Source organism: Cervus canadensis, chromosome 7, assembly GCF_019320065.1.
Source record: "Cervus canadensis isolate Bull #8, Minnesota chromosome 7, ASM1932006v1, whole genome shotgun sequence".
Taxonomy (NCBI): domain Eukaryota; kingdom Metazoa; phylum Chordata; class Mammalia; order Artiodactyla; family Cervidae; genus Cervus; species Cervus canadensis.
The window spans coordinates 15513957-15527775 of NC_057392.1; the positions used below are offsets into that span (position 1 = coordinate 15513957).

The 13819-nt window shown below is 41.9% G+C and overlaps 1 protein-coding gene across 6 annotated transcripts in view; it reads left to right on the forward strand.

The window, feature by feature from the left end:
• The window catches only part of CPNE4 (copine 4), a 676149-nt gene that overhangs the window by 146069 nt on the left and 516261 nt on the right, over positions 1-13819 (forward strand). For all 6 annotated transcript variants that reach the window (XM_043474409.1, XM_043474407.1, XM_043474408.1 and 3 more), the window contains exon 2: positions 8462-8642. In XM_043474409.1, coding sequence (XP_043330344.1) covers positions 8462-8642 — 181 coding nt within the window. The remainder of the gene's footprint in view (positions 1-8461; positions 8643-13819) is intronic.

Genomic DNA, 13819 nt, shown 5'->3' on the forward strand with positions numbered 1-13819 from the left:
AACCTTCATACTGTTCTGCATAGTGGCTACACCAATGTGGCTACACCACATTCCCACCAACAATGTGGTAGTTGTTGTTCAGTCACTCAGTTGTTTCCAACTTTTTGCAGCCCCATGGATTGCAGCACACCAGGCTTCCCTGTCCTTCACCATCTCCTGGAGCTTGCTCAAACTCATGTCCATTGAGTTGGTGATGGCCGTCTAACCATCTCATCCTCTGTCATCCCTTCCTCTTCCTGCCTTCAGTCTTACCAGGATCAGGATCTTTTCCAGTGAGTTGGCTGTTCACATCAGGTGGCCAAAGTATTGGAGCCTCAGCCTCAGCCTCAGTCCCTCCAATTAATATTCAGGATTTATTTCCTTTAGGATTGACTGGTTTGATCTCCTTGCTGTCCAAGGGACTCTCAAGAGTCTTCTCCAACACCACAGTTCAAAAGCATCAATTCTTTGAAACACAGCCTTCTTTATGGTCCAACTCTCACGTTCATACATGACTACTGAAAAAATCATAGCTTTGACACACGGAGTTTGTTGGCCAAATGATGTCTCTGCTTTTTAATATGCTGTCTAGGTTCGTCATAGCTTTTCTTCCAAGGAGCAAGCATCTTTTAATTTCATGGCTACACTCACCATCTGCAGTGATTTTGAAGCCCAAGAAAATAAAGTCTGTCACTGTTTCCACTGCTTCCCCGTCTATTTGCCATGAAGTGATGGGACTGGATGCCATGATTTGGGTTTTTTGAATATTGAGTTTTAAGCCAGCTTTTTCACTCTCCTCTTTCACTTTCATCAAGAGGCTCCTTAGTTCCTCTTTACTTTCTGCCGTAAAGGTGGTGTCATCTGCATATTTGAGGTTATTGATATTTCTCCCAGTCTTGATTCCAGCTTGTGCTGCATCCGGCCCAGCATTTCACATGATGTACTCTGCATATAAGTTAAATAAGCTGGGTAGCAGCATGTAGCCTTGACGTACTGCTTTCCCAATTTGGAACCAGTCCGTTGTTCTATGTCCGGTTCTGAAGACATTATGAGGATTAATTCATTTAATTTAGTACAGCTCTACAAGGCAGGAGCTATGATTATTTTCATTCCACAGATGTTAAAACTGAGGTACAGAGGAGTCAGTTAACTTGGCCAAAGTCATACAGAGGGAGTAGCAGGGCTTGTGTTAGCATCAAACATTCTAATGCTGGGTCCATCCTCTCGTCCTCTATACCAGAGTTACCCAATTCCCAGGCCGTGGACCAGTACCCAGTAACAGTCTGTGGTCTGTTAGGAATCAGGCCATGTAGCAAGAGGTGAGTAGCTCTTCAGAGAGTGAAGCTTCGTCTATATTTACAGCTGCTCCCCATCACTCACATTACCACCTGGGTTCTGCCTCCTGTCAGATCAGTGGTGCCATTAGATTCTCATAGGAACATAAATTCTAGTGTACTTGAATTATCCTGAAATCATCCCCACCAGGTATGTGGAAAAATTGTCTTTCATGAAACCAGTCCCTGGTACCAAAAAGGTTGGGGACTATTGGCATCTCATACGTAAGATGAACAACCTCAATGGCAGTTTGCCTTGTTTTATAAATGGTTGGTTTGTAGTCAGCAGTCTTGCCACTCAAGTGTGGTCCATAGGCAGTGGGATCAGTGACATCTGGGAACAATCTCAGGCCCCCCACTCCAGACTCTTGAAACAGGAACTATGTCTTAACAAGCTTTCCACGTGACCCACGATCATGCATAGCCTGAGAAACTGCTCTAGGATATGAATATGTAGGAGATGGGCTGTCTTATTAGTATCCATCATCATGCTTGCCGCCTATGAGTAGATTTACTGTTAATCTACAAATAGGTTGAATAGGAAATAAATTCACAAGTTGAGGGAATAATACCTGCTTTCTCATCAACTGAGTGAATGATGCCTGTGGCCTCTGGACCCACTGCAGCAACAGGCTCATAGTAGATTCCCCATCATCTTTCTTGCACTGAGATGAAAATGTTGTGTGATAGAGACATCCAGCATAGTAGCATTCTGCTGCAGCGTTTAAAAAGGCTAGATAATGCCAGGGCAAGCAGAACGGAGATTATGCACTTAATCTTAATGCAGCTTTAAGACAAGCTCTGCTCAGCTGGTTCCCCTGTGAACTGGAGGTGATTCTCTTCTCTCTTGGGCTCTCTATTGTCTTGGTGCTGTGTGCAACTCATTCAGAAACTAATTAAGTTTCAGGATCAGTTTGTCCTGTTAAAAGAGTGTATATATGCTGAAGAGGTGGTTTTGTTTTTTTTTTTTTTTTTTTAAATAACTTAAGTTTTCCAAGTGAAAGGACAATTATAATTTGCTGCTAAAATTAGCCAAAAGTCAGCTTTCATCAAAATAATTCTCAGCAGACATTAGTCTCTGTAAAACCAGAGTATTGTAAGGAAGGCAAAAAACGGATTTACATAGGCCATGGAAAATGTATTGATAATCTGGCCATATTAATCCTGTCCTCTAACAGAGTGTGAAATTACTTGTTTACTCCACTTATCTGTGGCTGGAGGTAGCTGATCACTGGTTGACAGAGCTGTATTTTGTGATCACCTTTCAACCATGAGCTTCAGCTGGGCCAAGGCCAAACAGTCTGACTTCACTGGCCTGTATACCACCTCCAAAGTCAAGGTCAGGACTCCTGCTACATCTGGGCAGCCAGAGGAATTCATGATCTCCAATATGTCCATCTAGGTATGGCTTTCACTTGTGCATAGGTATGTCCTATATCCCATCCCCTGAAAGTAAGGGTCTATAGTGGTTTCATCATCAGTATATAAATATTATCAAGGTGAACACTATTAGGGATACAATAAAGTATAAGAAGTAGTCCCTAACCTAAAGTAGACTAACCACTGTGGTAAAATAGACCCTGCTGATACTCCGCCCAGTTTCCCTTTATCAAGGTAGTGCATCTATCCTCCAGTGCCCAATACATGTGAGTGCTGGCTGCTAATGGCTCACAGCTGCCCTTTTTCTGGAGACTTGACCAATTGCTCTCAGCTCATGGGCGACTGGGACCAAATCTGAGGGGTTATGGTTCCCCAACTCTAGCATAACTGTAAGCCTGAAGGAGCCAAAGAAAGAACCTGTATTCCCAAAGCGTTGTGAGAGCCATGGAAATGGAGTCGCCCTACAAGACTGGGTCATGTTGGGGTTTGGCTCACATTTCAGGTGGCTAGATATCCCATGATCAGAGTGCCATCGTGGTTGGATGAGGGCTCTTTTCCTACTGTGTTTTCACATGGCAGAATGGCCTGGAGAGTTCTGTGGGTTTCTTTTACAAGAGCACTAATGTCATTCATGAGGGTTCCACCCTCTTGAGGCTCCACCTTCTAATCTCACCACCTTCAGGGATTAGGATTTCAACCTTGGGGGTGGGGCACATTCAGACCATAGCAACAGGAAGCTAGCCAACAGTGGTCTGTTATTCAGCAGAGATCAGTCTCTTAGGTCCCTGAACAAAAGAAGAAGGGGGAAATCAATGAGAAAAGGAGAAATAAATAATGACCTTATACAGCCTTAGACAGTCATAAGTTTTTTTTCTCCTCTAGTTCAACCATTGTATTGGCACTAGATTGATTTTTCTTGAATGATTATTTCATCATCTATTTTCCAAGCTCTCAATCCTCCAAATCTTCACCATCGCCTAAAAGAATGATTCATTAAAAAGTTTTTGGATCATATACCCAATTGGTTAAAAGAAAGTCTCTAAACATGTGCCTCCTATTCATTTTTTTTATTCACTTACCGACAATTTAAATTTACTATCAACTTAGAATACTCAGAATAGCTCAGAATACTACATACACTTATATCTTAGGATGTCATTCATGGTTATGGCATAAAAGAAGCTTTCCTACTAGTTTTAAATTATTTTAGGCAGCTTTTGGCCTATGTGATCAGATTGTCACATGTTTTACTATCTACCTTCAAAATATGTGAGAGTTATCAGCTAATCAATGTATATGAATCCTCAGACAAACTACTGATTTGAGAGGCAGCTCTGTGCTCTTAGGTGGAAAGTGTTATGCCCAGACTGTGGACTAAAAAGACAGAATGAATTTAAGGGGTCAAATAGAAGCTTGAGCCTAGAGTAATAGCAGAAAATCTGAGAGAGTTCCATTTGGCAGTGGGAGAATGAGTGTTTAACCTTGAGAGCAGTCAACTTACAATAACAATAGCTCCACTTTTGGAGCATCTACTGTATACTTGGGCTTCCCTGATAGCTCAGTTGGTAAAGAATCTGCCCGTGATGCAGGAGACCCCTGTTTGATTCCTGGGTCAGGAAGATTCGCTGGAGAAGGGATAAGCTATCCACCCCAGTATTCTTGGGCTTCCCTGTGGCTCAGCTGGCAAAGAATCTGTCTGCAATGCGAGAGACCTGGGTTTGACCCATGGGGTTGGGAAGATCCCCTGGAGAAGGGAAAGGCTACCCACTCCAGTATTCTGGCCTAAAGAATTCCATGGACTACATTCCATGGAGTCGCAAAGAGTTGGACACAACTGAGTGACTTTCACTTTCACTATGTGCTTGGCATTGTGCTAATCACTTTAAGTGTATTATTTCATCTGCCCTTCATATCAGCTTCAAGGTAGGTATCACTATAAGAGGGGTTAAGAATACTGTTCAAGTTTACATAGTAAGTGAAGGAACCAGGATTTGACCCTGGAAGGAACTATGTGTCTTGACAGTCTTTTTTCCATCACATCCCAAGACGCAGCATTAGAGTAGGCGTCCCGTTCTATAACCACACTTGTTTTATATAGAAAGGAGTCCTGGATGAAAGGAGCCAGACTGAAAAGGTTCTCATCTTTGTGACATTCTGGAAAAGGCAAAACTGTGGAGACAGTAAAAAGAATCAGTGGTTGCCGGGAGTTAGGAGGTATGAATAAGTAGAGCACAGAGGATTCTTAGGGTGGTGAAACTACTCGGTATGGTACTATAATGGGTGTTCAAGTTCAGTTTAGTTCAGTCCAGTCGCTCAGTCATGTCCAACTCTTTGCGACCCCATGAACCGCAGCACGCCAGGCCTCCCTGTACATCACCAACTCCCGGAGTTTACCCAAACTCATGCCCATCGAGTCGGTTATGCCATCCAGCCATCTCATCCTCTGTTGTCCCCTTCTCCTCCTGCCCCCAATCCCTCCCAGCATCAGGGTCTCTTCCAATGAGTCAACTCTTCACATGAGATGGCCAAAGTAGAGTTTCAGCTTCAGCATCAGTCCTTCCAATGAACACCCAGGACTGATCTCCTTTAGGATGGACTGATTGGATCTCCTTATAGTCCAAGGGACTCTCAAGAGTCTTCTCCAACACCATAGTTTAAAAGCATCAATTTTTCAGCACTCAGCTTTCTTTAAAGTCCAACTCTCACATCCATACATGACCACTGGGAAAACCATAGCCTTGACTAGATGGACCTTTGTTGTCAAAGTAATGTCTCTGCTTTTTAATATGCTATCTAGGAAAGTAATGGGTGTACACATTATTATACATTTGCCCAAACTCATGGAACATGCGACTCCAAGAATTAACCCTGATGTGAACTGTGGACTTTGGGTGACTATGATGTGTCAGTGGAGGTTCACTGATTGTAACAAACATCAGTTCAGTTCAGTCGCTCAGTTGTGTCCGACTTTTTGTGACCCCATGGACCGCAGCGCACCAGGCTTCCCTGTCCATCACCAACACCAACATAATGGAGATAAAAAGGTGGCAAATGGGATATCCCTGAACCTTCCCCTCAATTTTGTTATGAACCTAAAACAGCTCTAAAAAAAACAGTGTTTAAGAAAAATCAGGGGGGGAAGGGATGGAGGGAATGGACATGGCTATGAGTCTATAAGGATAGGGCCAGTTAGAAAGAGGTAAGCAATGTGTCCCAGAGATAGAAGAGGCCACTCAGAACTCAGCAGAGCAGTGTGGATCCAAGGAGCCAGTTAATGCTTTGGGAAAGCAGAATTCATGAAGGATAATCTGTTCTTATCAAAAAGTTGATAGTTAATTTTTTTTTCCAATATTGTCTGATACAAAGCCTCTTCATACTTGTCTATTTTTCCTCTGTGTGCCTTTTTATAAATCAGAGTTCATATATGCTATGCCTTCTATGTTGCTGTAATAATTGGTCTGCTCACAGTCTGTAAAAATAGAGGAACCATCATTTACTAAGCTGTGCATTTATGATTTGTGCATTTTCTACATATGAATAGAGTTTATTTAAAAATAGAATGATTCTGTATGGAAGTTGAAATAAGTCAAGAATATTGTCATATTCACTGTTGCTTGGTAGACTCAAACAATTCTTCAGTCAACCATTTCACATATGACAAATACTAGTGTGGGCTAAGAGATAGAAAACTGGCATTCCAGTCTTAGCTCTGCTCTTAGAATAACTATGTGACACAGTTAAGTTACCCAGTCCCCTCTGAGCTTGGATTTCCTCATGTATAAAAAGCAAATGCCCCAAATTCCCTATAATTTTCAGTATGATAGAGGATAGAGCAATTCTCACCCTCAAACTAATCCCATAGCACATATTGAAACAGAATCTCAGCTCTTCCCAACTGCAGACTCCCCTTACCTGATACTTTAGAGCAGAGATTGGGAAACATTTCCAACTGGAAGGGCCAGGGAGTAGGTATTTCAGGCTTTGCAGGCCACACAGGCTCTGTTGAAAGTACTCTGAACTGCTGTCTATTAAGATATCCACATACACTATGTAAATGTATGACAAGGCCTGTGTTCCAACAAAACTTTATGTATCAAAGCAGGTGGCAAGACAGATTGGGCACACAGGCCATAGTTTACCCATTTCTGTTCTAGCACATAACTTTTTGGGATTCAGTTCAACTTCCCTGCAGCATATATGGGAAAAACCATCTGTTCACAATAATTAAATAAAATAGGGGATGAGAGACTTGGAGGGCTTCCCTGGTAACTCAGCTGGTAAAGAATCTGCCTACAATGCAGGAGACCTCAGTTTGATTCCTGGGTCAGTAACATCTCCTGGAGAAGGGATAGGCTACCTACTCCAGCATTCTTGGGCTTCCCTGATGCCTTAGATGGTAAAGAATCTGCCTGCAATGTAGGAGACCTGGGTTCGATCCCTGGATTGGAAAGATCCCCTGGAGGAGGGCATGACTATCCACTCCAGTATCCTTGCCTGGAGAACCCCCATGGGCAGAGGAGCCTGGCGGGTACAGTTCATGGGGTCACAAGGAGTTGGACATGACTGAGCAGCTAAGCACAGCACAGCACAGAGACTTGGAATGTACAAGGGAGGGAGAGTAGAGAGGCTTATGATGCAGGACTGGGAGAGAAAATTCCAGTGATGTCTGCTGTGAAGGAGAGGCATTGTCACTTTGGAAAAATTGGTTTTGGCATGGAGCTAGCTGCTAAGTTTGGAGAAACCAGCTGGTGTATGTGTGTGTGTGTGTGTGTGTTTGCAGGTGTGTGGGTACATGTATGTGTAGGAGGTTACAGTGCACTCCAGCCTACTGTGGTATCAGATACCAAGGGGACTCACTGGCTATTTGTTGAGGAAGGGAAGGAAGAAGGATGGATTATCCTCATTTATAGATGAAGAAATTCCACTGTGGGACTCCAGTGTTGTTTCTCATAAGGAATCTACAGGGAAGCAGAATTTCATGGGAAGGATATTGATCTCACCCTGGAGAGGATCTGTCAACATCTGTACAGGCCCAGCCCTTCTCAGAAGAGGAGAGTATTGTTGGGCTCAGAGTTCCCTATAATCCTGAGCTGTGGTCATGCAAAGTGTCAGTGAAAGGTGGCCATGTGAAGGCAGGAAGGGGGGCTGCAGTTATTACTGTGGCAGCTGTTTCCATAGGTTAGGCTTTATGCTCTCCCTAAATGGTCACAGTCACATTTCTGACATGGCAGCAGGAGCAAGGAAGGGAAACGGACTTATGAAAATGGACTTATGCGTTTGAGTCAGGAGATCAGAAACATCTTGGGAAAGGAGGCCAGAGTTTGGAGAAAGGAAAATTGTCCTTCTCTGTGCCATCACACAGAAGCTGGATTTGAGGGAAATCTTAACATTTTGGAATATCTTAAAATTGATGAATTAACAACTATGTAAAATTTCACACAAGCCATGCTCTTACTAGAGAGCTGATTAAGGTTTGCAGTCTGCTGCACTAATTCAGTAATATAATTTCATAGACTAAAAATTTTGCTATGCAAATGTATGCAAATCATATAAGAAAATAGTGTTCTTAGCCAAGTGCATTAGCACCTATTTCTTTGGTTTTGTTTGTTTGTTTCACTGGAACTCTGGCCCTACTAGATAAATAATACATTCAGTACTCAAAAGTGTGCGTTTAACATTTTCCTGAAGGGTGATTGAGAGACTTTCTCTTTTGACAAATACTGTAGTGATTGGCATGTCTGTTTTCCTCTTTTTCTTGCCTAAAACAGAATGAAGAAGATGAGCAACATTTATGAGTCAGCTGCCAATACACTGGGAATCTTTAACAGCCCCTGCCTGACCAAAGTTGAGCTACGTGTGGCATGCAAAGGCATTTCCGACAGAGATGCCCTTTCCAAACCAGACCCCTGTGTCATCCTCAAGATGCAGTCCCACGGGCAGTGGTTCGAGGTAGGCATGTCCAGTGAAATGGAGAGAAGCATGGCAGGAGGAGAGATTCGAAAATGTTTTGGCATGTCCTGTCTTCAGGTGGTTTATTTCGGTGAGACAGAAAATTCTAGAAATGAATATGATCACATTTCTGCTCGTATCATGATTTTTTAAATTTATTTATATATTTATTTAAATTAAAAAATTTATATTAGAGTATAGTTGATTAACAATGTTATGTTAGTTTCAGGTGTAGAGCAAAGTGATTCAGTTATACATATATATGTATCTATTCTTTTTCAAATTAGTTTCCCATTTATGTTATTACAAAATATTGAGCAGAGGTCCTTGTGCTATGCAGTAGGTCCTTGTTGATTATTTGTTTTATATATAGCAGTGTGTATATGTTAATCACAAACTCCCAATCTACCCCTCCCCTCCATCCTTCCCCCTCTGCTAACCATAAATTAATTCTCTAAGTCTGTGAGTCTGTTTCTATTCTATAAATAAGTTCATTTATGTAATTTTTTTAGATTCCACATATAAGCAATATCATATGATATTTGTTGTTTGGTATCTGAATTTTTTCACTTGGTATGATAATCTCTAGGTCCATCCATGTTTCTACAAATGGTGATATTCGTTTCTTCTTATGGCTGAGTAGTGTTCCTCTGTGTATATGTACCATATCTTCTTTAGCCATTCATCTGTCAATGGACATTTAGGTTGCTTCCATATCATGATGCTTTAATACTGTGGATATTTTGACATTTACCATTAATTTGTGTGCTCATTGTGGATATAGTATCTCCTGGGGATGGGCAGCAGGGACTGCTTTACTGGGGCCACATCACACACTTATTTTGGGGGAATAAACTTAATATTAGCTAAACTTTATTGGGTGCTTATTAAGTATCAGGCACTGTTCTAAGTGCTTTGTGTAAAACAACTAATTTCATCTGTACAATAATCCTATGAGGAAACAGAAAGATTAAGGATTTGCCCAGGATCATCCAGTTTATAAGTGGAATAGCTAACATTTCCCAGTCAAGCTCCAGGGCCTGAGCTCTTTATTGCTATTTTATACTTACAGTGCCCATTGGTGTGGCCTTTGATATTTTGTGTGGCAATATAGCATGTTGAATTCTGCAGTTGGGTTTTGTTGGTTTATTTATAATTGAAACAAATTGAACAAGGACTGGTTCTTAAGTTTGGGGGGGTAGTTATTGTTTTCTTTGTTATGCTGCTGCTGCTAAGTCGCTTCAGTCGTTCCTGACCCTGTGCGACCCCATAGACAGCAGCCCACCAGGCTCCCCCCATCCCTGGGATTCTCCAGGCAAGAACACTGGAGTGGGTTGCCATTTCCTTCTCCAATGCATGAAAGTGAAAAGTGAAAGTGAAGTCGCCCAGTCGTATCCGGCTCTTAGCGACCCCATGGACTGCAGCCTACCAGGCTCCTCCGTCCATGGGATTTTCCAGGCAAGAGTACTGGATGGGGTGCCACTGCCTTCTCCATTCTTTATTCTCGGTACCTGGTTCAGTTCAGTTTAGTCTCTCAGTCGTGTCCTATTCTTTGTGACCCCCTGGACTGCAGCACACCAGGCTTCCCTGTCCATCACCAACTCCCAGAACTTGCTCAAATTCATGTCTATTGAGTCGGTGATGCTATTCAACCATCTCATCCTCTCCTCTCCCCCTTCTCCTCCTGTCTTCAATCTTTCCCAGCATCAGGGTCTTTTCAAATGAGTCAACTCTTCACATCAGGTGGCCAAAGTATTGGAGCTCCAGCTTTAGCATCAGTCCTTCTAATGAATAGTCAGGACTGATTTTCCTTTAGGATGGACTGGTTGGATCTCCTTGCAGTCCAAGGGACTCTCAAGAGTCTTCTCCAACACCACCGTTCAAAAGCATCAATTCTTCGGTGCTCAGCTTTCTTTATGGTCTAACTCTCACTTCCATACATGGCTACTGTTAGCAATGTTTTAAAAAGATCTGGTCTCAGGTGAAATTTGGGATAGGGAGGAATAGGGGATGCAGCTGTGGAAGCAATTATTATCATCTCTAAGGGAACGAGATGACCAGCAGAATTTGGATGAGGGTTTTGGATCCATGCTGAGTAGGGCAAGTGTACACAAATACCTTGCTTGGATCCCTCAGGACAGACTTCAGTCCTGTTTCTATCTGTTTGCATGGAGCTGACAGGTGCTTCTTTTGGGGCCAAGGTCTTCACTCCACAGTAAGAAAAAGGTTCAGAAGATCTCATAGGTAGTAGGTTTACTTACTTGTCCATATGTGATAAAATGTACTTCTCTGAAAGGACAGTTTGATAGAAGTTGGTGAGCAGATGAAATGCAGGTGAGAAGGCAACAACACACAAGGAAATCAATGACAGATGGCAGATTGGGGATCTTCCTTTAACCTCCATCTTATCCAGGGCTTATATTGTAAATATAAAATATCATTCACAGGAATCTTAATGTGTAATGTCTCTTTTTCCCCTTTTAAATATTCTCCCTGACTTTGTTGGTGGACTTCCCTGTCTTTTATTTTTTGTTTAACAAAACAAAGAGGAATACCTACATTAGGAAAAAGAGACTCATGGAAAATTAGAGGAAAAGACTTCATCTCCTAAGACTCCTTTTACGTCGTTTGTTTATTTGTATATATTTCTTTTCAGTCTTTTCCTTCTGGCATTCATATTCTTACATAATATTTATGGTGCACATAAAATTTTCTTTTGTGATTTTATTACCTAGCAGAATATGTTTTTTCCATATTGCTATAATATTCATAATTTTAATTTTAAGCCTGCATTATATCCCATCAAGTAGATTTAGTTGATCATTTTCCTATTTTTTTTTTTCACTTTTTAGTTGTTTTGAAAATTACCCTATTTTAAATAATGCTGCAGTATCCATCTTTGAGCATAAGGCTTTCCCCTTCCTTTTAGATTAGTTCCTATGAGAGTCTGTCAAAGTGGAACTAGTGGAACAGGATAGGACACTGTGGGGGCTTTGGTGCATTTGCCAAATTGCTTTTCCAAAGCATTCTTCTACAGAGTTACTTGAAGTGTGTTTGCACACAGCTACCAGCTTGCAAACATTTTGTTACCAGTGCACAGTGAAATCAGAAACTTGTGCCACAATGTAAGCTAATTCACTGCTTCCTTCATCTCTAAACTCTTCCTTTTTAAATAGTGTCAGCTGCACTTCCAGCATCCTTAGTGACATGACTGAGTTATATTTTGGAACTTTTGAGAAGCACTTCTCTAATAAATTTTAGTCTTAAGAGTGTACATTTAGGGTATAGTTGGGAAAATAGAGCCCACACCAAGTAACTAATAGAAAAGATTTAATACAAATCTTTGGAAATGTTGAGAAACTAAATAGGCACTGTGTGAAAACCCAGAGATTAACAATAAGGAGGTGCTGGTTGATTTAGGGTAGAGCAGTGATGTGCTGAAGCTAGCTCATAGAGGTTTATGAGTCAGTTGTTAAATCTTCAGGAATTTTGCAAGCCTGGGTGTAAGTATTTATACCATAGATATTGGCAAACATTTCAAATCAGAACTTTACTTCCCATCAAGAGAACCAGTTGTTGAGCATTTACTGGCATACCACTGGGATAGAGGGACAAATGTTAGTACTAGCTGGACCACCCAGCAGAAGCTGGATTTGTGGAAGGAGGGTCTATGTAATGGGAGCCAGAAAGGTAGAGGAAATGCAGGTAGTGCTGGAAACATTGCCAGAAAAGGATGTGAGGAAGGAGTGGCATCCCAGGTCTCCCATCTGTGTCTTCCAGTGACCACACCCCTGGTGGAAACCTGTTACCAAGGTTGCAGGAAGAGTCTGGAACACATTTGAAAATACCAAGGTAATTGACTAGCCGGGAAAAATATCTATAACCTCAGATATGCAGATGACACCACCATTATGGCAGAAAGTGAAGAAGAACTAAAGAGCCTCTTGATGCAAGTGAAAGAGGAGAGTGAAAAAGTTGGTTTAAAGCTCAACATTCAGAAAACAAAGATCATGGCATCCAGTCCCATCACTTCATGGCAAATAGATGGGAAAACAGTGGAAACAGAGGCAAACTTTATTTTTTGAGGCTCCAAAATCACTGCAGATGGTGATTGCAGCCATGAAATTAAAAGACGCTTACTCCTTGGAAGGAAAGTTATGACCAACCTAGACAGCATATTAAAAATCAGATACATTATTTTGCCAACAAATGTCCATCTAGTCAAGGCTATGGTTTTTCCAGTGGCTATGTATGGATGTGAGAGTTGGACTATAAAGAAAGCTGAGTGCTGAAGAATTGATGCTTTTGAACTGTGGTGTTGGAGAAGACTCTTGAGAGTCCCTTGGACTGCAAGGAGATCCAACCAGTCCATCCTAAAGGAGATCAGTCCTGGGTGTTCATTGGAAGGACTGATGCTGAAGCTGAAACTCCAATACTTTGGCCACCTGATGCAAAGAGCTGACTCATTTGAAACGGCTCTGATGCTGGGAAATATTGAGGACTGGAGGAGAAGGGGATGACAGAGGATGAGATGGTTGGATGACATCACTGACTTGATGGACATGAGTTTGAGTAAACTCCGGGAGTTGGTGATGGACAGGGAGGCCTGGCGTGCTGCGGTTCATGGGGTTGCAAAGAGTTGGACACGACTGAGTGACTGAGCTGAACTGAACTGACTAGCACATAGACCTTCTGACAACTCTCAGTAAGTGAGAAAATCACGCACTCAGTCATGAAGTAGTACATATTTATTTAGTGCTAACACATGCCTTTTAGTGCCAGTTCAGTGGGTGGTCCAGTGCTCAAAGTGAGAAGCACCTGACAATCTATTTAAATCACACACCTCCTACATTCTATGTTTAGTGAAAGCTGGCAAATGTGGACATTGCCCTGGGACATAACTGATGCACATTCTTCTGTATCTGTCCCTTGGAACAAGACTGGATTTACATCTCTGTTCTTCCTGAAAAACTACAGAATTCAGAGAATGCCTTGCAGAATATAATTCACGCTGGCTGTGCCAGTTCCTGGGTGTCTTTGTTAGGTAGAATTTGGTAACTAAGTGAGGAAAGGAAGAAAAAACCTGGGAGGCTGAACTTCTTTGCATAATAAAGAGATTGTTGGGGGTGTCAGGGTGAGAGAGAGAAAAACGGGGTGAACTTCTGTTTCAGAGAATT